The following is a 22166-nucleotide window of genomic DNA, read 5'->3' on the forward strand; positions in this document are numbered from 1 at the left end:
TTCATGCTGCCTTAGGTGCAGCAGGGACCGTTCCCTCCCCCCATTCCCCCCACTATCACCATCCCTATCCCCCCCCCACACACACACCTTGACACAACAAGGGAACATAATTGTACAGGGGCACAGCGCCAAGGAGCAGATCCAGTTCGCTTCTCTGGGCCCAGACAACCAGACCAGAGATCTGAAGATCCACCCTGCTGCTGGACAAGGCTATGCTGCCCGCTGCGCCCTACGACCCAGACGCGTTGACCACCATCAGCTGGTTCTGATGGACACCAACGGACCTCTGCCGTCACCTTTTTCATTAACATAATTACCTGATTTTAATAAAGCTAAGACATCAAATCCAGGGTGGTTTTGTAAATGGAGTCTGAGCCATACGCCAACACAATAACATACTTCTGATTGAATAGTGAAAGGATGTAAGACACTGCACACTGTGGTACACAAAACAAAGTATATTTATTATTAGAGTGTAGAGACAGATTGAAAGTTTGTTGTCGTATCTCTAGCTATGCGATACAGCTGCATGTTTTGAAAAAGTTCTACTGTTTCACAATGCTAAAAATGGAAAAGATTCAATAACACCATGAAATAGCAATACAATAAAACCACTCATAAAATGTAGGCTTAACAGAATACAATCTCATCATATAGTGTTGAGTTATTTAGATTTCTTTGCAAACTTTATAACAGTGAATAATAGTTAAACTTGTACTGCAAGTTATTTGAACATGTACTGTACATGTCCTGGTGATCAGTCATCACTTGTATTTTGTCATCATATGCACTTTTGCCCTTGCCTGCTTAATACACATGTAATAATAAGACTTTATTTATATAGCACATTTCATACAAGAATTGCAGCTCAAGGTGCTTTACATAAAATCAATAAAACATTATAGTAATAAGTTATTAAAAGTAATAAGTAATAAAACCCTTTTGTACACAGGCCGCAGTCTTTGCGGTATCTCGAGCCACAGTCTTTGTGGTTTTCCAATGTAAATAAAATTGTAACTCAACAAAACACAAGCCGCAGTCTTTGCGGGAATCCAAAACACACAAGCCGTAAATAAACAAATCAATAAAACAGAAATCATAGCAAACAAAAATGTTTAAAACGTTCCAACATAAAAATGTCTAAAAAGAAGAAAGTTCTTTATTCATTCCATGCCCATTTTAAGCATGTTTACTCATTGAATATAGTCACCATCTCAAATATTTTGACTCTACTGTCCATTAAGATAGTTGAAGCCTCGTTACATCACAATGAGGACTGTAGTCATGAATAATCCAGTCTTATCTGCTGCATTATGCCTAAAACAATAGCAAATAATGACATCTGTCATGGCTTTTCAAAATCTGCAAGTGTCATGATTTTGGAACAATCAATGTTTCATTTTCTTGACACTCTCCAAGCAATTGTATTTCAGTCTAAGTTTTCAATACTGTCTCAAGGGACTATAGCCTTGACTACTACAAGCCATTCAACAAGTCAATTTCAGTTTATTGAGGGCTCCATTCAAAAATCCTTATTTTTTCTTGAGATAATGTATTTCTTCACAATCCAACATGTATTTCATGAAAAAATGAAACGTTTGTTGTAGATCATGGTTAGGGAAAGTTCCCATTGTAACAAACCTAAGGAACATCTTGCAACTTCATGATTCATACTTGATATCATATGCAAGAGGACCATTAATAGCAAAACCCAAGTAGAACGACACTTTTTCTGAGCTGAATCCGCTCCTTACAACACCAGGGTTGGCTGGTCGCACAGGGATTTTCATTGTGTCGTAATTAGCAAAAACTTGTTCTTCTTCAATTGTTCCATGGACTCTGCGAAGACGGTCCCTGATTTTCTTATCTTTAAAGATATCTCCGTTCCTCCAAAGTGCAGCTAACTTCTCCCGTGATATTTTCATAAAACACTCATCAAGGTTACGTTTCGGTACAAGCCTCTTCAATCCCCTTTCTTTGCCAAGGTAGAAGTGGGCAACAGTGCTTCTCCTCCTAAACACAAAATGCTTTTGGGATGACTTTCGAATGGAGTTCACATATGTCCCAATGTCTGTTTTTTCTGTATCTGCACTCGGCCAAAATAACAGCAGTGCCAGATAGTATGGGTCGGGATAGGGATGTTGCATTCCTATGTCTTGCAATGTTTGTTTAAGGAGATTAATAAGTTCCTGGTGACTCTTTAAATGTTTAGATTTTGGTTTTAGTAGGTGGAGAATTACATTGGACAAAATTAAGTTAATTTTGTCCAATCTTGTACTAGATGAGTGTTTGTGCAAAAATCCATAGTACTCAGTGATTGTCTCCATTTCCTCGGCTGTCTTGTCTAAATGTTGAATTAATCCTGCAAATGTGTCTGCATGCCTTTCCACTAGGTACATTCTGCGTTCCTCGATATCAATGCTTAGATTGAGTTGGGTCCTCTTTTGTCGTTCCTCGCGCATCTCTTGTGATGACATGCAAACAAGCTTTAGATACTTGGTAAAGTTGTCAGAGATTTTCTTTCGATTTCTTGTCTCAAAGTCTCCAAAATGTTTTCCCTTTATGTAGGTGAAGTAGCCATCACATATTTCAAATGTAGTTTTTACCTTAGCTTTCAAGTAAAAATCAAGGAGAAAAGACTTATGCTCTTGAATTATGCGACAATACTCTCTGTACTCCTCATTGTTTATGTCTGGAACTGTAGTGATGGAAATTGATTTACTTAGAAAGCCAAGTAAATGCCTCTTTTTCTCTAGATTAGCCACATCAAAGAATGGCAGACTGCTTAACATTTCAAAGACTGTTATTATAATTTCTATCATCCCAACATAGCCAAAAATGCTGTAGGTTGACTTTGTGAAATTGTCCTCAGGATCATTGACACATGTATCCTGTTTGTTGGCCAACTCTTGAGCTCTTTCAAAAGCCTGAATGGCATTTTTTGCAATCGTCAGATTTGTATTTAAGTTATCTGGACTGGGTATTTTCTGGGTTTCATTTTGGATGTTGTAATTAAGATTACTTTTGTAAACCTGTCCAATCGTGTCAACTGTGTATGGATTTTCTGTGATATTTTTAGCATTTTCTGCCCATTTCACTGCTTGGGGAAAATCACGTACTTTGATATAAAGATACCGTGCAAGTGCCTGAGGAATAGATGCACTTTCAACAAATCGCAAAGATGCTTTCTCAAAGATGGCTTGAATTTGTTCTCTACCCTCCTGTGTGTGGATATCTTCTATCAGTGGTGAGAACTGAGTTCTGAGATCTTCATCTTTTTTGCACCTTCCAATCAACATGCTTTGAATTGAGAGCATCAGGGTGTGTTTTACCACTCCAGTTTTGAAAAACAAATCACAGTGTAGCATTTCTAAGGTTATGTCACTCAAGCAAATGTTGTACCTTGTGCCTAACTCTTTAAGACATGCAGAGGCAATAGAATGATGAAGGATTCTAATAGCTTTGTATCCTCCCTGGTTCTCAATGGTGTCAATTATCAATAGGTTTGTGTACGGTTCCATTCTGTCAAGTACACCGTCTTTCACCAAAATACCCCAAAATTTCATTCCAAAGAAATCCTCACAAAGAGATACAGAAATGTATGATTCAGGCACATGTGTATTCAAGAGTGCTAAGAAAGCAAAGAGTTTAGCTGTCTTTGTTTCAATGTTAAAGTCCTTTAGAGTGTGGCTGACGAGTCCAGCAATGTATTGCTCATCAAAGCCACTCATCATGATCATAAAACTGTAGAAGTTTTCAGGTTTTGTATGAGTTTCTTTGAGTTCTTGAAGTTTCTCTTCAAAATCATCTTGTTCCTTTTTTGTAAGTGATGCAGTTATGTACTGGCTTTCTTGTGCACAGTCCTGGTACTGGCTCTTCGGGTTATGGGAACGAACACAATTCAGAATGATGACAAGAGAGTTTGCAGGATCTTCCACATCTGTGCTAGAGCATTTCTCACCAGTTTTGCGAACGCAGTTAATGAGATGATCTCGGTTTTCGGCATCTTTTGAATCATCTACCAACAGCAACACTGGAGTAGACTTCTCACTTTGCCCAAGCTTCATCAACGTTTCGACTTGTCTAGCCACTTCAGGTTTTGGTAGAGTATTGTCCTTCAATACTGCACATCTGAATTCCTTTCGAAGATCCCACATCACATGCATGGCTAGTGTGGTACCCCCGCAACTTGGGTGATGAAACAGATTCAACAAAACACATGCAGATCTGGGATCTTTAGTCTGAGCTTTGACCATCTTCATTACATTGAAATATTTGTCTCTTTTTATGAACGGTTTTGCTTTACCTTGGTCACTAAAATAGAAGTTCCACCACTTGGCTTTGCCCCCTCTGTAGAATTCCTCCTCCATTTTAATTTTATGGTCTTGGAAGTCTTTGCTTTTCTCATCATAGACATTCTCACACTGATTTTCACATAAAATGTCCAAAGCAGTCATATAGTCTTCATCCTTCTGTTTGAGAATTACGCTGCTTGAATCCGAAGATGGGAGGGATCTACCACATGGTTGATTGTGTGGTCCAAGTGTCATCACAGCGCCATTGATCTCACTCATTGTTAACAGGTATACTGCCTGCTTGGTGATATCATAATCACACTTGTCCTTTATCATGTCTCTCCATTTGTCAAATGTGCTCTGAGATTCACAAATACTCACTATGTTTTCTCCCTTTCTACGTGAATAGAAAGTCATGAAAGTATCAAAGACAGCATCTTTGTCAGTGTGCACTGGTGACAGTAGGAGAAATATAACAAGACTTCTTCTAGACTGAAGAACTTCTGGCTTGCAGATGAATGAAACCATTTGCTCAATGTCTCCGCGTGCTGTCCTAAACCATTCCTTGTAGGATAACTCTTTATTTGCTTCACAGTCAATATCATGTCTGCCATTGCAAAATACCCAGCTTGTCTGTATACCAAGACTGAGATTTTTGATCACATCTTCTGGTTCACTTTGAAATTGGGGGGGGCTATGAAGATTTGCAACACGCGATTTTCTGTAGAAACTGCATACTCCACCAGGAGCTGCAGAGTTTGGGTCAAAATCTAGTACACAGAACAATTTCAATTTGCTTAGAAACTCAAGATTTTCTACTTGTTCTTTTTGACATGTGTTCATAACAACTACAAATCTATCATAGTGGTCAAGGGAATTTCCTCCACATGTCAACAAATTCCTTAGTTTATCACCCTGATTCGCCTCTCTTCTCAGGACAGCTGTTGGGTTGAGTGGCGCCATCTCACCTAAAGAAATCATCAACAATCAGAAATCAACAATCAGGCAACTTCTTTGTCAAATTGGATTCAAGCAATAGAAAATAATGCCTTAGTTAATATAGTATTATCTAATGGGATTGATAATAGTCGATATTAAGTCCACTGCCAGAGATACACTATTGTTTTTCTTACCCATATTCCTCTCAAGACGTTGAGCAAGATCATTGTGATCAATTTGCTTTAAAATCTTTAGGGTGACTTGCAAAGCCTCGCCCCCATAGTGTTTTATCATCAGATCAGCAATTCCAATGCGGTCCTTTTTCTCTAAATGGCTGTGTGGAATTGATGCAAATCCAGTCAACTTGGAATCACGAAGTAATGAAGTGAACTTTTTCAAGTCATTCTTCAGTAGTTCTTCTAAGTATTGGATCAACATTCTATGTGTCTCTCGGTTCTGTAGGGACAAAACAAGATAATAATAATAAGAATAATTTAATTATATAGCACATTTCATACAAGAATTGCAGCTAAAAGTGCTTTACATAAAATACAAATACAATAAAAACAATATTATAAGTAATAAAAGTAATAAAACCCTTCTGAACACAGGCCGCACTCTTTGTGGTAATCCAGAACACATGTAGAAGATTAAATAATTAGAGGCATCTCAGCTTTGCTGCGATGGCACCAATTGTTTTTGTTGTTTTTATTTGTTATTATTATTATTCCTCCGGTAGGGGGTTATTATTCTACCATGGGAATCTATAACAGCCCATAGAATCGTATGGTAAAACGTTTTCAAATGTGGCACGCTCATTGTGGACTCCTGATCATTTTCACCAAGTTTCATGTCTACACTTGAGCAATTTATCGCCACCAAGGGGTCAAAGTTGGAGGTGCCTTTACCCACATAACAAAAAATGAGGTATCATTGGATTCCGTAGATCAAGACAATCCGATTGGACCCATGACGTCATTTCCATCATGAACGTTTTTCCGCCATTTTGAATTTTCAGAAAAAACGCAATTTTCAAACTCCACGTAGGCTCTTGCTCTGATTTTCATGAAAATTGAATCAGATCATCTTCAGACCATGCTGACAAAAAAAAAGTAAATTCTAATTGATTAGTCAAACATGACTTGAGTGTACCTGCACAGTTTTGTCACAGCGCCACCTACTGGTCAGAATAATTCAACAAAAAGTTTTTTTTTGCTTATAACTTCTGAACAGTTTGACCAAAAATCACAAGATTGGACTCTTCTGATTCTATGTGGCATACCAAGTCGAAAAATATCACATTTTCCCATGTAGGCCATTTTGAATCTTTTAACAAAGAGAAAAAAATCCTAATAATTCCTTATTCCTAATAAGATATTTACTGAACACATTAGTTAACCCTTGTGTTATCTTCGGGTCATTCTGACCCATCAGTCATTGTGACCCACCGTCGTATTGCGACAGATTTACCGCATACAAAGACAAAGTGAAGCATTTTCTTTTAACAGCTAGGCTGTCTCAGACCCCCCACATTGCAAAGGTTAAAAGAAAATTATTTTAATTTGTTTTTGTATTGGGTAAAATTGGGTAAACACAACGATGGTTCGTTATGAACCTTTGGGTCATGTGACCCGAAGGCAGCACGAGGGTTAATCATGACAAAACTATTTTTTATTTAGTTTTGCCTTGCTTGTTTAGATTCTCATTTAGCCTTTTTTGGCGCTTGGCCCCTTAATTGCTGCTTGCAACCATATTTAATATTAGAACTATTTCACCTATAGTGAAGGTAATCCAGTAAAATTGTCACATTGAAAATGTAATTTCATGAAATGATTTAACCCTCGTGCTGCCTTCGGGTCACATGACCCAAAGGTTCATAACGAACCATCGTTGTGTTTACCCAATTTTACCCAATACAAAAACAAATTAAAATAATTTTCTTTTAACCTTTGCAATGTGGGGGGTCTGAGACAGCCTAGCTGTTAAAAGAAAATGCTTCACTTTGTCTTTGTATGCGGTAAATCTGTCGCAATACGAAGGTGGGTCACAATGACTGATGGGTCAGAATGACCCGAAGATAACACAAGGGTTAAACAAAAAACGTCATTAGCCTAGAGAACAAATTTAATTCTACAGCTATTATGGTAGGAAAAGATAAATACATATGTTAGTTTTGTACTACTTACATAACCTAAAACAAGTCTTTGCCCACACATCCAAAACTTTACCATTAAAAAAATCATGCTATCCATACTTTACTATACCTCGTTGACTGTTGTTCTCTCTGGTCCCATAGTCTGATGTGGTTCTGTTTGAGCAGATGGAGTTTGCAGGAGGGAAACAGGACTGTCTCTGTGATTTTTCTGCTGGTCCTCTGGGTCAGTCTTGAAATGCGTAGGGGTTTGTAACTCAGGTCCTAACTCACTGTCTAACTCACTTAACTTGCCTAAAATCTTTACAGCAGGCCCCTGTTTTATCTGTAGATCTGTAAGATCTTTTTTGCTGAAACAAACTAGGCAGTCTCCAGATACCTCTTCCTCTAGTAGCCGGTCAGTGTATTGTTTGTACACCTTCACTTTGTCCAATAACCAATTACAAACTTGCTCTTTTGTCCACTTGTCTACATATGCAGGATATTTTGATGCATGCTGTGATCCTCTCCTCAACTCATCTAGATATGTAAAGATTTTGACAGCAGGTCCATGTTTTATTTCCATATCAAGCAGATCTTGTTTCTGAAAATAGAGCATTTCTTCCCCTGATACTTCTTCTTCTAGGAGCTTATCTGCATATAAGTGCGGAATGTTGACCGTTGTCTTCAACCACTGGTGAACTTCTTCTGTGGTCCATTTTTTTATCTTAGCTTCCGATTCTGTTAGATTGCTCATTTTTATTTATGAAGCTTTGCATTTGCAATGACGAGGTCTATATTTGATGCGCCTGAAATATATGAGGGAGAAGGTAAAAGGGAAAAGGTGTCAATGTGTGTATTTATGATAAAGATTGTTTAGGAAAAATTCCATGGGAAATGTTAATAGGCAAAGGGTATATAATAGCGATAAATGTAGGCAATTACAATTTTTCACAGTAATTGTACATGTATGGGTCCCATATTAAGTTTGAAGGTGGAATACCAACATAGGTCTAATAAAGAGCCTGTTTAACAATTTTTTTCTAGCTGGCTAAGACCTTCTGCTACCAGCTGGTATTTGCATACATAGCCAAATTTCCTTTAAAAAAGCACAATGCCTCCCTTCATAAAAAGCAAAACAATCACATCCAATCATACATTTGAATCATGCTTCCTACTGCTGAGCTCACTAAAAGTATCAAGGTTGTCCCGTATGAGTAATGTACATTACTTTAATAGTCCAACTACTATAAATACAAACGGATTTAATGTCTACACCTATAGCCAACATATGAAAATATTTAGCTAAAACTGACACTTAACAATGTCATAAATATTAGATTACTTATCCAAATGACTGCAATACCAAGCTAAAATAAGAACAATGCATCTGATAACAAAAGGTTTGCTTGTCTAAATATTTTTGTATTACAACACAAGAAACATACAACCCTGTACACAAGTGTTTTTCCAAACAATGTAGGTTTCAATAAACAATGCCCATTCATGTAAAAGTTTACAGTGGTGATGTTAATAGTACACATTCAATAACTGTGAACTTACCTGTAAAGAAAATAGGTCCACTTCTAACACCTCTAAAATGAAACTCAAGATGATTTCTTGGCTCCGCAACAAACGAGTGACTTACTTACAAAGTACTGTGCTTTGGTCTATCAAAAGGGGAAACCTACATAGGTCACATGGTTTGTTTTACTGGTGGCAAACTCCAGTCCATACTACACCACACCCAGACTGTCATGATAGAAATAGCTATAAGGAGAAGTAGGTTTCAATAAACAATGCCCATTCATGTAAAAGTTTACAGTGGTGATGTTAATAGTACACATTCAATAACTGTGAACTTACCTGTAAAGAAAATAGGTCCACTTCTAACACCTCTAAAATGAAACTCAAGATGATTTCTTGGCTCCGCAACAAACGAGTGACTTACTTACAAAGTACTGTGCTTTGGTCTATCAAAAGGGGAAACCTACATAGGTCACATGGTTTGTTTTACTGGTGGCAAACTCCAGTCCATACTACACCACACCCAGACTGTCATGATAGAAATAGCTATAAGGAGAAGTCCACAATTGACTGCATTACTCAATACTTGATACAGTATCTGAAACAGAGCACAAATTATCATAGTTACTATTTTAATATATATAAAAAGGTTTTCCTCCACAAAAGTGTGCATCTTCCTAGCATTTGTTTAAGTCTCCTGAATTTATTTATTTTCAACAGAAGGAACACATCTCCCTCCAAGTTACATCTACAAGACTACCAAGCAAAACCACATCAGCCTCTCAGAAAACAGATTTTGAATACAGAGAAGTCTCCTTTTTCTCTCCACACTTCATTCTAACACTCTTGTACAGTGTGTATCTAACACACTGAGTTGATACTGTGATGGCCCAAAACTTGATTAACAGGGTGATGGAGAACATTCTCGAAGGAGGAAAGGGGGCCAGGGTGACTAAGCATTATCTGGGACTTATGTATTCTTATGTCTCAAACGGGATTGTTGAGTCTGGCAGGTCGTGCCAGATAAGTAAGGGTGGGGCACGCATGTCAGTCTCATTGAGGGTGACGCACCTTGGATACATTGGGGGAATAACATTGAGAAATAGTATAATGCCGGGCGAGGGATTTTCCTCATAATGACTATATAACAGGTTGTATATTGTGCCTGTTAGCTTTTGGTGTCTTCCTGTACCACTGCTAAATAAACCTCTCATCCATCTTGACTTTTAAAGATATTCCGTCTCAGTCTCTATTTTTGATCCAAATCCTTCTGAAGTAAAATATCCTACAATACTAAAAGTTATTATTGTTTAAATAAGGAAAATACATTTTGCCAAACATTGAACCTAGTTCCCTTAATAAGTAGTAGTCAGGACCTTGGTTCTACATTCACTTTTAATAAATATATACATTTGAGTTGATGACAGGTTAAAACATGCCAGTCCAGTGGTTAAAAGGAAGGAGGTAGGGATGAAATTTTAAATCGACAAAGATCATGACGCCTTATCTTTCTCCCCTCTGCGCAACCTGTCCGTTAAAACAATACAACAAAATCAACTTAAAAGTACAACACTGGCCACCATTTTAGGTCTTCTTCACACACAATGATTATTTGGATTCTATCAACAAAATCTTTCAGCCTGAAACATGTATATATAAACCCTGATGAGCCATTATCAAAATACAAGTTTCTTCCAACATGTTACATCTGTTAGTGATACAGTGGTCAGTGATATGTAGTTCAAATACATGATTGAAAACCAAATCCCCGTTTCTTCGCTACTTCTTGTTTTTCTTATCCCTTGTTAACCCAACATCCTGAGTTGTTAACACATCAATAACGTTCTATCAGGGGGCACTGGCCAGACAAACTAAAGACAAATACTGGAGACCCATCAAGTTTAACCATCTCTCCCGACAACCAGTTCCTCTTTGTAAAGTGGTCTTTGCAATTATAGATACTGACCGCTGTGGTCGACACTTTATTATTTTGATGGAGAGAAGAGAAGGGGAAAGGGGAGGGAGGCAGGCAGGCGTTTCCCTTCTGTAGAAGCCACATGGTACCAGGGCCTTGTCATCCTGAGATACAAGACGTCTGACACCATCTCTCCCACTCCTCCCAAGGTCGGGGGTGTATGTGTGTGGGGGTTTACTTGAGGATTTTGTGGTAGGGGTGGAGGGTGAGGGAGGAGGTGAACGCGCGGATGTCTGTGATGAGGGTGACGTCGGGGAGCACAGGCGAGGCCGGCAGGAAGGTGAGCCTGGACACCTCGCCGTAGGAGGAGGCGTTCCCGGGGCCGTGGCCTGCAGGGCCGGCAGGGCTGCAGGAGGGCTGCTCAGCCGGCCCGTCCTCCTCCTCACCAAAGCCCACCACCTGGGAGGGAGAGAGGAGAGAGCGAGGGGTCAGCGAGAGGACACGGAGGACTGCCCTACAGTCTCTCTCCGACCAATGACTCACTATGTTAACATGTTGATATTCTCGGTAAGATTTCCTATTCAACACGCTCTAATCTAGACACTATTATTCTAACCACCACGTCTGACTCACTTTTCTCATTCTTGCCCTCTCTCTCACACACACACACATACTTACATGAACACTGAGTCTCCTGCTTGAGGAATCCCTGTGCTCCATGAACCAGGACACCAGCTCTGCTTTGGTGATGATCTTCAGGGCTTCAATCTGCAGCACACACAGATTAACAGGAGTGAGACACACCTAACTGGTCCTGTAAAACCCACATGGCGCAACGATAAGATAAGGGGATATCAGTGGATGTGGAACTGTCTACGTAGCCTGAATCAGTGTGGACCCAATTCAGATATCGGATGAGCAGTGATAAATGAACATAACAGACATCATACATTTACATCAAAAAAGGTATCATATGCTTCTATCCAAAAGCAACATGCAAATAGTTACTATAGACAGTAGGTCAGACAGTCAAGAATCAGAAGTGCATCGTTCTAACGGCATTGCGGTGGTCAGTCATGATTGGTGCTGCTGGGGGTTGACGCCCCCTGCAGGGCCGGAGGGGGGGACGACGACACACGCACCTCCTTGCTGAGCCTGTCGAAGATGTACTGCTGGGTGACCACCTCGAACCAGTTGCGGTCGACCTCCTCGCCCAGGTGCGTGTCCTCGCACTCCTTCAGCTTGATGAGGGCGGTCACCTGCGTCCGGAAGCCCTCCTCCGTCAGGCTGCTCATCTTCTCCCCGAACGACACCAAGAACTCCTCGATCTTGGACTCCACAAAGTCAGTGCTGGGAGGATGGGGGGGGGAGAGAGGGAGAGATGTGTCATGGTTGAGATTCCCTGTTTAGCATATCTGATTCAACTGACTAACTGTGTGTGCCTGGTGGACTTCAGTGAGATCAGATTGGCTCAGACTTCCCTAATTCACTTGCGGTGCTTTCTGTATGCACCGTTTGAACCTCCCTTTGGATAAAAGCGTCTGCTAAAGGAATATGTGTGAAACATTTCACTCGTGAGTCTTACGCTGCAACTTTCACCTTTCGGTTCTGTTAAAACCAACTTCAGAGACAACCTATGAGCACGTATGATGGCTGTGCAGCCGATGGACATGCCTGTGGTTCTAACCCTCTGTTCCGTCTAACCTGCATACGCTGCTGAGATCCTTCTCCTCTGTGCTGCCCCTGACAACACATGTTATCCATCACTGACCCCGTCACCTCATCAGTTCACTGTTGCTAAAAATCATCCCAGAGTTTGTTTGATTTCCCCTGGGCTGCGTTCAAGAAAACAAATCACAACAAATCACAAACGCAACAAGGTGACAAGGACTCACTTGAACTTGGTGGCCTGTGTTTCCACGGTGATGGAGAAGCCAAGGACCCCGGAGGTGTTTCTGCAGGTGGGGTACACCTGGTACCTGCAGACAACAAGGTCAAAGGTCACCCCCACCCAGCTCTGGAAGCAAAACTTGCTTTAATGTCAGTTACTAAACATTAATTTATTTCCCCCCACAAAATGTACTCTCTTCAAAGGACTTGTAGGGTTGTCCTCTAAATGATGCATGACCTCAAATAATATACTATATCATCATTATATAATACTCTGTTTTATATTTCCCATAATCTACAGACCCGAGTGTCTCCTTTGTTCTGAGGAAGTCGAAGCAGGGCTCCTCCATGTGCATCTGAAACAGGAAGGAACAAGAGCGGCTCTTATCTGTGCTGTTGTGCCCTGTGCTTCAGACTCAGTCAACTGTGTTATTGGAGCACTTGAAGCTGTGGGACGCAGGGCTGGTGTCGACACATAGGGAACACGTTCCTGCTGACTGCACTGAGTGGATGAACAAATGGCCTTCTCACATCCGTAAATTCAGCCATTCTGGTTTGTAAACCCTCTACTCTTAAAATAGTCCTTTCACTCGAAAGGATTACAAGGATACTTGTAAAATAGAATGACAAATTGCGATGTCAGTCAGGGTCTCTTAGCAACAACAACACTCACCACCAGTAACTCCATCAGAGTGTGATCCCTCAGGTTCTTGAGGCCGGACTAGAACAGAACAGAACACAGACAAACCATCATCTTCACTGTTGTACTAAACAACCACCACGTGCTAACCCTGCAGCAGGGCTGCTCCACCGTGTGACAGGCGCAGGGTGCGTCCCTACCTGGTAGTAGACGGTGACCTCAGAGTTGGCGTCTCCCTTGTTGAGGGACTTGACCTTGCACAGGTGGTGCTTCTGGGGCAGCTCCACCACTCGGAACAGAACGGGGACCTCTACTGACAGACGCTTGAACTGCAGCTTACTGGAGAAGACGGGAGGAGAAAAACACGAGATGTTTACCGGCCCTCTTGGATTCTGACAAGGGTTTACAGATGTGAAGATTTCCCAAGGAAAGGGCCAAGGAGATGGGACACCTACTCAATGAAATACTGCAGAAACTCCATGGACTCCTGTTGAAGGAAAATGGATAAAACAATCAGTATATGTGGCAGATAAACAAAGAAATAAATTCCTATCATTCATTAAACAGAGACAAATGAATAAAAATGAAATATATATATACAAATATTTTTAAGACTGGAATAGTTGTGTGTGTGTTTGAGATTGAGTGCGTCGGTGACTCACAACGCTGTTGAAGTTTCCCTGCACCAGCCCCTCGACGTACAGCTCGGCCTTGAGACCGCCCACGAACGCCATGAGGTCATGCACGGTCAGGCCCTGCATGATGGCCTGGTACTTCTGGATGACGGACCAGCGGCAGTGCTCCAGGATCAGGAGACGCACGTCCCTGAGGGATGAGGGAGAGGACATGGATGAGGGACGGATGGGTGGTCGGGAACGGGCGAGCGAGAGAGACACACAAGTCAGACGTTGCACTCAGGACTTTGACCACGAGGCAGCCTCAGACTCACCACAGCGAACGAGTGGAGGAGAGGCACAGCAAGAGAGAGAGAGCTGAAGAGTCACAGGCAGTCTGGGGTTCTGCCTTAGTGACAGGTCAGGACAGCTGGAGAGGGAGAGAGAGGGAGAGAGAGAGAGACCTACTTTCCCAGTCTCTCTGGCTTGATGAGGATGTTGAAGTAGGTCTTCTTCAGCTGCTCGGCGAACATGGTGAACACGCCGGGCTCGGCCGTGAAGTCGGCCAGGTGGTCCACGATCAGGCTCAGCAGCAGCTGGGAGGGCGAAGAGGGGAGAGGGGGGCGTGAGACACACGCGAGGGCGTCCAGAGACAAATATGTTTGCATACAGAGCGGCCCTCGACTTTGAGGACCGGACTGTGTGCGTTTCAGCTTGTGGTTGGGAGCCCTTGACCCTGATACCCACACACACACAAGCCATGGTTATGTGTCCCTGGGTGTGTGTGTGTGTGAGAGCCACTCACAGGCAGCTTGTGGTTGAAGCCCTTGACCCTGATGACCATGGCGTGTGTGTGGGTATGTGTCCCTGGGTGTGTGTGTGTGTGTGTGTGTGTGTGAGAGAGGCACTCACGGGCAGCTTGTGGTTGAAGCCCTTGACCCTGATGACCAGGCCGTGCTCTCCTGCTATGAGTTTGTACTCCAGCTGGGCCACGTCCGCCTCGTAGGCCGGCTCCGCCAGGTTGTGAGCCAGGATGTTGATGAAGATGTCGAACAGCACAAGGCTAACAGGGGAGACGGCACGACCACAGATCAGCCGAGGAAGCTCAGGGGAGCGTTTGAACGTTTCTCCCCAGGTTTTCTAGTGTGACTTGCTGATGCCGAATGACGACGGGTGTGTATTTGTGTGCGGGTGCTGCTTACTTCTCTGGACACTTCTGAATCATCGGGGAGAGGAGGTTGAAACGAACGTAGGCTGGGAGGGAGGGGAACGTGGACGTGTTAAATGTTAGTCACATGATCACAAACACACACACACACACACACACACACGTTCACACCTTTGGGTATTTTGAACTTGTTGTCCTTCTTGAACCAGAGACAGCCTCTCTCGTTGTTCACTATCCTGACAGGGACATCTGTGTCGGGGCAGTCCGATGCCTTCAGAGTGAAATCCGTAGCTATGGAAACAGGACAGACAGCGAGTTGTAAAATCATGGGCGCCTTGGGCGCCTTGCTGAAATAAATCAGTTTAAACTGAAAATGTCCTCATGTCTCACAGTCGAGGATAAAACAACCGATGATACTAACCAATGAACTTGTTCTCTGCGGGCAGATGGAGGTCAGGGTGGAGGTCAAAGTCTCCTGCCCAGCGCTGGGCCCACTCCTCAGGGATATCTGCCGAGACAACCACACCACTCACTCCATAACCACGCAGCACTTCAAAGGACCTCAAACAGCTTTGAACCCAGAAAAGGGACGGTCCCTGTGTTGAATCAGGAGTGAAGTGTAGCAGAGTGCTGGTTGAGGTGTGTGGGGCTGGTGGAGGAGGTGTGTGGGGCTGGTGGAAGTGGTGTGTGGGGCCGGTGGAGGTGTGTGTGGGGCCGGTGGAGGTGGTGTGTGGGGCCGGTGGAGGTGTGTGTGGGGCCGGTGGAGGTGGTGTGTGGGGCCGGTGGAGGTGTGTGTGGGGCCGGTGGAGGAGGTGTGTGGGGCCGGTGGAGGAGGTGTGTGGGGCCGGTGGAAGAGGTGTGTGGGGCCGGTGGAGGAGGTGTGTGGGGCCGGTGGAAGAGGTGTGTGGGGCCGGTGGAAGAGGTGTGTGGGGCCGGTGGAGGTGGTGTGTGGGGCCGGTGGAGGAGGTGTGTGGGGCCGGTGGAGGTGGTGTGTGGGGCCGGTGGAAGAGGTGTGTGGGGCCGGTGGAGGAGGTGTGTGGGGCCGGTGGAGGTGTGTGTGGGGCCGGTGGAAGAGGTGTGTGGGGCCGGTGGAAGAGGTGTGTGGGGCCGGTGGAGGAGGTGTGTGGGGCCGGTGGAGGTGTGTGGGGCTGGTGGAGGTGTGTGGGGCCGGTGGAGGTGGTGTGTGGGGCCGGTGGAGGTGTGTGGGGCCGGTGGAGGTGTGTGGGGCTGGTGGAGGTGTGTGGGGCCGGTGGAGGTGTGTGGGGCTGGTGGAGGTGTGTGGGGCCGGTGGAGGTGGTGTGTGGGGACGGTGGAGGAGGTGTGTGGGGCTGGTGGCCGTACCCTCCATGCTGTAGCTGGTGCCAAACCACTTCTCCTTGAGACAGCAGTGTCCCTCGTGCTCAGGGGACGTCAGAAGGAGGTTGGCTCTCTCCGGGGTCAGCAGGGTCACGGCTGCAGAGATCACCTACGGGGGGGGGGGGGGGGGGGGGCAAAGTTGGGAGTTGGTGTAGCTTGCAGGGGCTCAATTGTAAAGCATTTGACTGCAAAGCCCAGGTTCTCCTCCTTACCTGGGGGTCGAACTCAAACATGAGCTGGTCTCCGGTCAGGAAGTCCTCTTTGGGGAACAGCTGCATGTTCTCACAGATGTTCTCCACGTACTCAATGGGGTCGGTCTGTCAGAGGAACACAGGAGGGTCACACGCCGATAAAACACACACACACACACTCACGATCAGAACCGTAGTCACTACCAACAGTGATAAAAGTTACAGGAATAAAAGTTAAGTTCGACATCAACCATGTAAAGATTAGTAGAGTGAGCGCACCTGCTCCTGATAGTGAAACTCATTTGCTTCTATCTTCTGAATTTCTTCATAAATCCTGAGACACAAGAAACGGGACAGTGAGACAGAATGAACATGTCGGTCTTTCAAGAGGAAAATCACACAGAGACAGGATGGATGGACGAATGGTTCTGTCATAAGGGGCAGGGATATCTCTCGGGTGCGACAGGGTGAAGGGTTAGAGGTTTAGAGGACTCCAACCTCTGTTGAGGACCGAGGGTCTGGAGCATCTTCAGGTACTGGAACACCAGATGCACCACCTGCACGCAAAAACCAGAGTGTGTGTGTGTTAGTTTGTGACACTTGTGAGACGGGGGTGTTGTGTGTGTGAACAGAGGGGGGAGGAGGGTGTGGGGTGGGGCTGACCTGGTGGAAGTTCTGGAAGCCCTCGTTGGTGAGCGTGATGGAGATGGAGAAGATGGAGTAGGTGGCGTTCTGGTCGAAGCCCGTCTCGCTGTTCCCCCCAAACAGAGCCAGCGCCCAGCATCTGTGACCCGCCACACACAACACACAGATGGCTGAGCGGTTAAGGAGTCGGGCTATTAATCAGAAGGTTGTCGGTTTGATTCCCGGCTTAACACGTATACACTCGCACAACGTTGACAGACATACGAAAGGGACAGTTAACCCACTTTTTGCGGAGCAGAGATAGGATGCTTCCGGTTCCTTCATGGCCGATCAGCCAGGAGATGTAGTGCAAGGGCTTCACCCTGAGGGAGAAGAAACAGCAGGTCAGTCATCCAGCTGGTGCTGCAGGGAGACAGACCCACAACTCCTGGATATTCTGGAACATTCACCTGTAGTGCTGCCCCTGAGGTGGCAAGGCCCAGGTGATGGTGAGCGCATGCACCTTCCTCACAGGAACCACTGTAACACACACACACACACACACACACATATATATATAAACGTTGAGATTGTGACGTGCAGGTGGAAATGAAGAACTGGGAATTGAATCTCACCAGAAGAATTCCGAAAGTGAGATTTGATTTGATGTTTGAGGAGGTCTTGGTGGACAACGTTACCTCTGTAGAGCTTGTTGAAGGCCGGCGTGTCGAAGGGATCCTGGAGATCAGAGAAGTCTGGTATCGGCTGACCGCTACACAGGATGAGGAACAAAGACCGTTACAAACCAGACCACGGTTGTAGACCGAGTCCATGACCAGCCAGCCGGTCAGTCAGAACTTACTTGTTGGGAACATTGCTGAAGATCTCCCTCACCCACTCCTCCAGCGTGTCCAGGGTTTCTAATGGTCAAACAGGACATGTTACAAGTCAGCTAATGAGATTAAAAACCCTTAATGAAGCACATAACACAACTGATAGAGCAGAGCATACAACCAATAACGTCATGCACACATTTCCTTCAAATCGAGAGATTTGTTCAGTTAATTTGCGTTTGTTAACTTGGCATAGCGGTTGTGGTTGTGACCTTTGGACTGTACAGTGAGGGTCATGTAGTGGGCAGAGTAGTATCTCTTCCAGAAGTCTCTGAGACGCTGGTAGGTGTTGATCTGTTTCCCTCTGGGTTCGTGTTTCAGAGTCTGGGCGTTGCCTGCGGAGGATAACAAGGAAAACAAGGAAATGGCTCGTTGCTGCTCTCCAGGAGCAATGTGTATGTTGAAACGTTGCGTCTTGGGCTCTCAAACATTTAGGCTCAGTTTCCTGGACATGGATTAAGCCTAGTACTAGACTAAAACGTTTTTCAATGGAGATCGTGGAGGTCAGGCCATTGTCCTTCTTGTTTGGGGACTAGGCTTATTCCATGTCTGGGGAAACTGGCTGTTAAACATTTAAAACCAATAGTCTCTGGAGTCCTTACCCCAGCAGAATTTGCCCATGGGGTGACTGGGCTTGGCCAGGCTTCCAAACAGCATCTCCTTACGATGGGAGTCTGAAGGCCTGGCGAGCTGGTACTCTACATCAAAGAAACAGGCGGAAAATCAATTACAGGGCCGGAGAAGGACAGTATGGGAGAAAGAGAGGGATGGAGGAAGAGAAAGAGGGAAAAGAAGAAGCAGCAAAAAAAAAAAGACAGAGGAAAGTCATCTGTGAGAGAAGACGACCTGATAACTTCAGAAGGCAGTTTTCCATCAGGTCTCTCGCAGCAGAACAAATTCAATCATCTCCTCTTGGTTTATACCTGATAGACTTAGGTCACAGAACTGTGTTATATACACTGTGCCCCTGAGAATTAAGAATACCTGACAGACTAGACGTTTCAGATTAGAAGAACAGATACATTAGGTAGATTAGAGGATCTGTAACCGGGATAGCGCCAAACCACGTCAGTTTGAGCTAATGGTCCACAAACTGAGACTCACCACTGTCCACAGCTTCCACTTCTCTGTCAATGGCGTCTTCAATCATCAGGGGACAGATGAAGAACTGGGCCCACCTGGGAGAAAAGGAGAACATCCCAGATCAGATTGAAGGCCACTTGCAAGTCTGAAGACAACAGCTTCTGAAGACAGGAATGAGATGATTCCCTCTCACTCAAAAGAACAGACTGTTGCCCTTTCCAGCATTTAGTCACAGTGGAGATGAAATATCTGTTTATACATATGTTAAGTCAAGGAGGCTACATTGGGCAGCTTTTCCTCTTTACCCCAAAAAATAAACGTTCACAAAAATAACTTAAACCTACTGTATCTACACAAGATGTGCCAACTATGACAAACATTACAAGTATTATTGTATCGGCCCCACCGGTCCAGGGCATCGCGGAAGTACTTCCTCTGCACGTCAAACTGGAAGATGGTCCTCTCGCAGTCTGTGGAGGCATTGTCACTGCCACCGTGTTTCTTCAGAAAGGCATCAAACCCGTTTTCTGCTGGGTACTTCTCACTGCCCATGAACACCACTTAAGAGAATGAAAGAGAGTGGGAATGAGAAAGAGAGGATGAACAAGAGAGAAACAAGGAATGAGAGAGAGACATTGAAAAGCAACGGTAAGGTCCGGGAAACGGACCAAAAACATAGATCTGCGGCTATGCCACAAAAGGAGGTCGACTGATAAAAAAACCCTCACTGTGCTCAAGGAAATGGGCCAGGCCAGGCAGGTCCTCAGGATCGCTGAAGCTGCCTACACTGATGCACAGAGCAGCTGCCGACTGGGGGGCACAGAGGGGCGGGGTGGAGGGGGTGAGAACCTGATATCAGGCCTGCACAGCAGTGCACACTGCAAATCTGAGATATGCATATATATATACACACACACACTCACCTGCTTCTCAGAGCAGCTTTTCTTCTGTTTCCCCTCATGCTCCTCATCCAGCTCTTCAAAGTCACTGTCGTGCTCCTCTTCCTCCTCCTCGTCCTCCTCCTCCGTTCCTTCTCCCGAGTCCCCCTCCTCTTCCTCCTCGTCGCCACCCCCTGCTTCCTCCTCATCATCCTCCTCCTCCTCATCATCCTCCTCAGCTCCTCCCTTCCCTTCAGCACCACTGAAGTCTGACACAAGAAGTGCTCGTAGGCCATTGCTTAACTCTATGTATCTGTGGAGTAGAGTGGTAAAAGACTTTTGGTCTGTTTGATCTTCATAGGACATTCATGCATGTGTGACCCATCAATGTCTGTGCTTATTATTGGTGATGGCTGGGTGGCCATACCTGAATCAGGGGCCTATACAGCACCATACTAACAACACAACATTGTGTTGTACAAAAGTGACGTCACTGCACTTCAAACACCTTTACCTGTACTTCTTTGGATCACTGGGAGATTTGATGATGTGGAGGTCTCCTTGATCCTGTGCTGTGGCTTCCGCACCATCCCCTGTTGCCAACGGATCTCTAGCGTCTGGGATTGGTGGGGGCTCACCTCGGTCTGGGGCAGAGGCCTGTCCTGGACCGCCAGGACAACTTATCGCCTTATTTGTCTGAGGCATTCTTGCAGCCGTTTTGAAACTAGAATTGAAAAGTATTTATTGCATACCCTGTGTTAGCCCAAAGCAGTTGCAAATCACAAACGTCTCAAGCGCTAAGTTAGGTTGACATGGAGAAATCAATTTAGTTTAGCAACCTAGTTACAGGTTTGCAGCATACAGCATGCATTTCTTATAATTGTAAATGTTTCATTTTCTTTTAACAGTTATCTAGCACCAGAAATGGCAAGGTAGTATCTACAGTAGCTAGGTAGCTATACTAACTAGACTTAACTAGCTAGTTGTACTAGTACCACCTGTATCACAAGATTACAGTAGCTATAGGACGTCAACATGTCAACTCGCTTGCTAATTTAACTACTGTAGTGTTACGTGACATTAGTGGCTAGCACTACTAATACTATCTACCGAGCTAACTAACGCTATATGCTGTATTCTAGTTTGTAAGCAACCATTAGCCTAGCAATGTCAGCTAGCTAGCTAGCTCCAATCCAGTAGAACAACCACAGCGTGCCAAACAATTTTGCTAGATAGACAGTGGCAAGCATTATTGCTTCCTTTACCGCAGCACTACAGTAGCTAACATTGCATGGGTCTTGTCTGGTTAATCCGAGTTAATGGAACAGCGAACTGTCAATAGGCACGAGATGTGCTACGTGCTATATAGCTAGAGCTAGTTAGCTAGCCTAATAGTATCCGCTATGAAAGTGTACTGTACAGTTAAAGTTTTCTTACACTTCAAACTATAACTACAGAACATACAATTAGCACAAATTGTAACATAAAACTCACCTTTTGAGATAAAACGGTGAAAATGACTTGTTTGAGGTTCTAACAACCTACCTAATCTGCGCCTTGGATTTGTTTAACAGCACTGACACTGCAAGACGCAACGTGATTGGGGGAAATGACTGTACCAGTACTAGAAGGGAGCCTCTGATTGTTCCAAACTGATCAGTAATGATTGATTGGTCGGTGCAAAACATTTTAGAACAAAATCCGCCAAATGGCAATTGTGTGCGCCGTTATATACAAATATGCATGCTTTTGGACTATCAATGAAGGGTTTTGAAAAATGGACTAATTGATCCCTTATCCCATTGATTGTCTACTTACCATATATTGTCACAGCAACACAAAAACATGGTTATTTTTAGTGGTGAGAAAGATTATGAATTAAATGAAGAAAATGTCACTTCAAGCGCTTGCGCGTTTGACTGTACATTCAAGCTAACACATTTGTTCCAATCATCTCCGACTGTTATCAAAAAGACTGACGTATTCACTATTGTGATGACCGTTCTATCAAACAGGATGGAC

General features: G+C 44.2%; 2 protein-coding genes across 2 annotated transcripts; both read right to left on the reverse strand.

The window, feature by feature from the left end:
• Positions 1–476: 476 nt before the first annotated feature.
• On the reverse strand, positions 477–9028 carry LOC134011377 (sterile alpha motif domain-containing protein 9-like). Its single transcript, XM_062450977.1, has 4 exons — positions 8929–9028; positions 7499–8174; positions 5429–5690; positions 477–5263 (listed from the first exon to the last, which is right to left on the reverse strand). The coding sequence occupies exons 2-4, from the start codon at positions 8120–8122 to the stop codon at positions 1662–1664; spliced, it is 4488 nt and encodes a 1495-aa protein (XP_062306961.1). The 5' UTR covers positions 8123–8174; positions 8929–9028; the 3' UTR covers positions 477–1661.
• Positions 9029–10269: 1241 nt separating this feature from the next.
• nrd1b (nardilysin b (N-arginine dibasic convertase)) lies at positions 10270–21983 on the reverse strand. Its single transcript, XM_062450503.1, has 31 exons — positions 21963–21983; positions 20659–20868; positions 20190–20457; positions 19995–20076; positions 19673–19826; positions 19288–19361; positions 18786–18881; positions 18396–18518; positions 18153–18210; positions 17989–18062; positions 17761–17830; positions 17596–17673; positions 17330–17450; positions 17165–17223; positions 16946–17000; positions 16688–16792; positions 16461–16584; positions 15541–15627; positions 15291–15410; positions 15154–15205; positions 14864–15014; positions 14420–14547; positions 14000–14162; positions 13793–13824; positions 13538–13676; positions 13371–13418; positions 13001–13053; positions 12703–12786; positions 11950–12157; positions 11486–11575; positions 10270–11266 (listed from the first exon to the last, which is right to left on the reverse strand). The coding sequence occupies exons 2-31, from the start codon at positions 20847–20849 to the stop codon at positions 11042–11044; spliced, it is 3312 nt and encodes a 1103-aa protein (XP_062306487.1). The 5' UTR covers positions 20850–20868; positions 21963–21983; the 3' UTR covers positions 10270–11041.
• Between the last annotated feature and the right edge of the window lie 183 nt (positions 21984–22166).

This window comes from Osmerus eperlanus, chromosome 24 (genome assembly GCF_963692335.1).
Source record: "Osmerus eperlanus chromosome 24, fOsmEpe2.1, whole genome shotgun sequence".
NCBI lineage: Eukaryota > Metazoa > Chordata > Actinopteri > Osmeriformes > Osmeridae > Osmerus > Osmerus eperlanus.

Excerpts from the sequence above, each read along its gene's own strand:
- LOC134011377 (XM_062450977.1), bottom strand. The coding sequence starts at position 8,122 with ATGAGCAATCTAACAGAATCGGAAGCTAAGATAAAAAAATGGACCACA. Across the intron at positions 5,691-7,498 it reads AGAGAACAACAGTCAACGAG|AACCGAGAGACACATAGAAT; the intron begins GTATAGTAAAGT and ends TTGTCCCTACAG. Across the intron at positions 5,264-5,428 it reads ACGTCTTGAGAGGAATATGG|GTGAGATGGCGCCACTCAAC; the intron begins GTAAGAAAAACA and ends TGATTTCTTTAG.
- nrd1b (XM_062450503.1), bottom strand. The coding sequence starts at position 20,849 with ATGCCTCAGACAAATAAGGCGATAAGTTGTCCTGGCGGTCCAGGACAG. Across the intron at positions 17,674-17,760 it reads CCTCAGGGGCAGCACTACAG|GGTGAAGCCCTTGCACTACA; the intron begins GTGAATGTTCCA and ends CTTCTCCCTCAG. Across the intron at positions 15,628-16,460 it reads CACCAGCTACAGCATGGAGG|ATATCCCTGAGGAGTGGGCC; the intron begins GTACGGCCACCA and ends TTGTCTCGGCAG.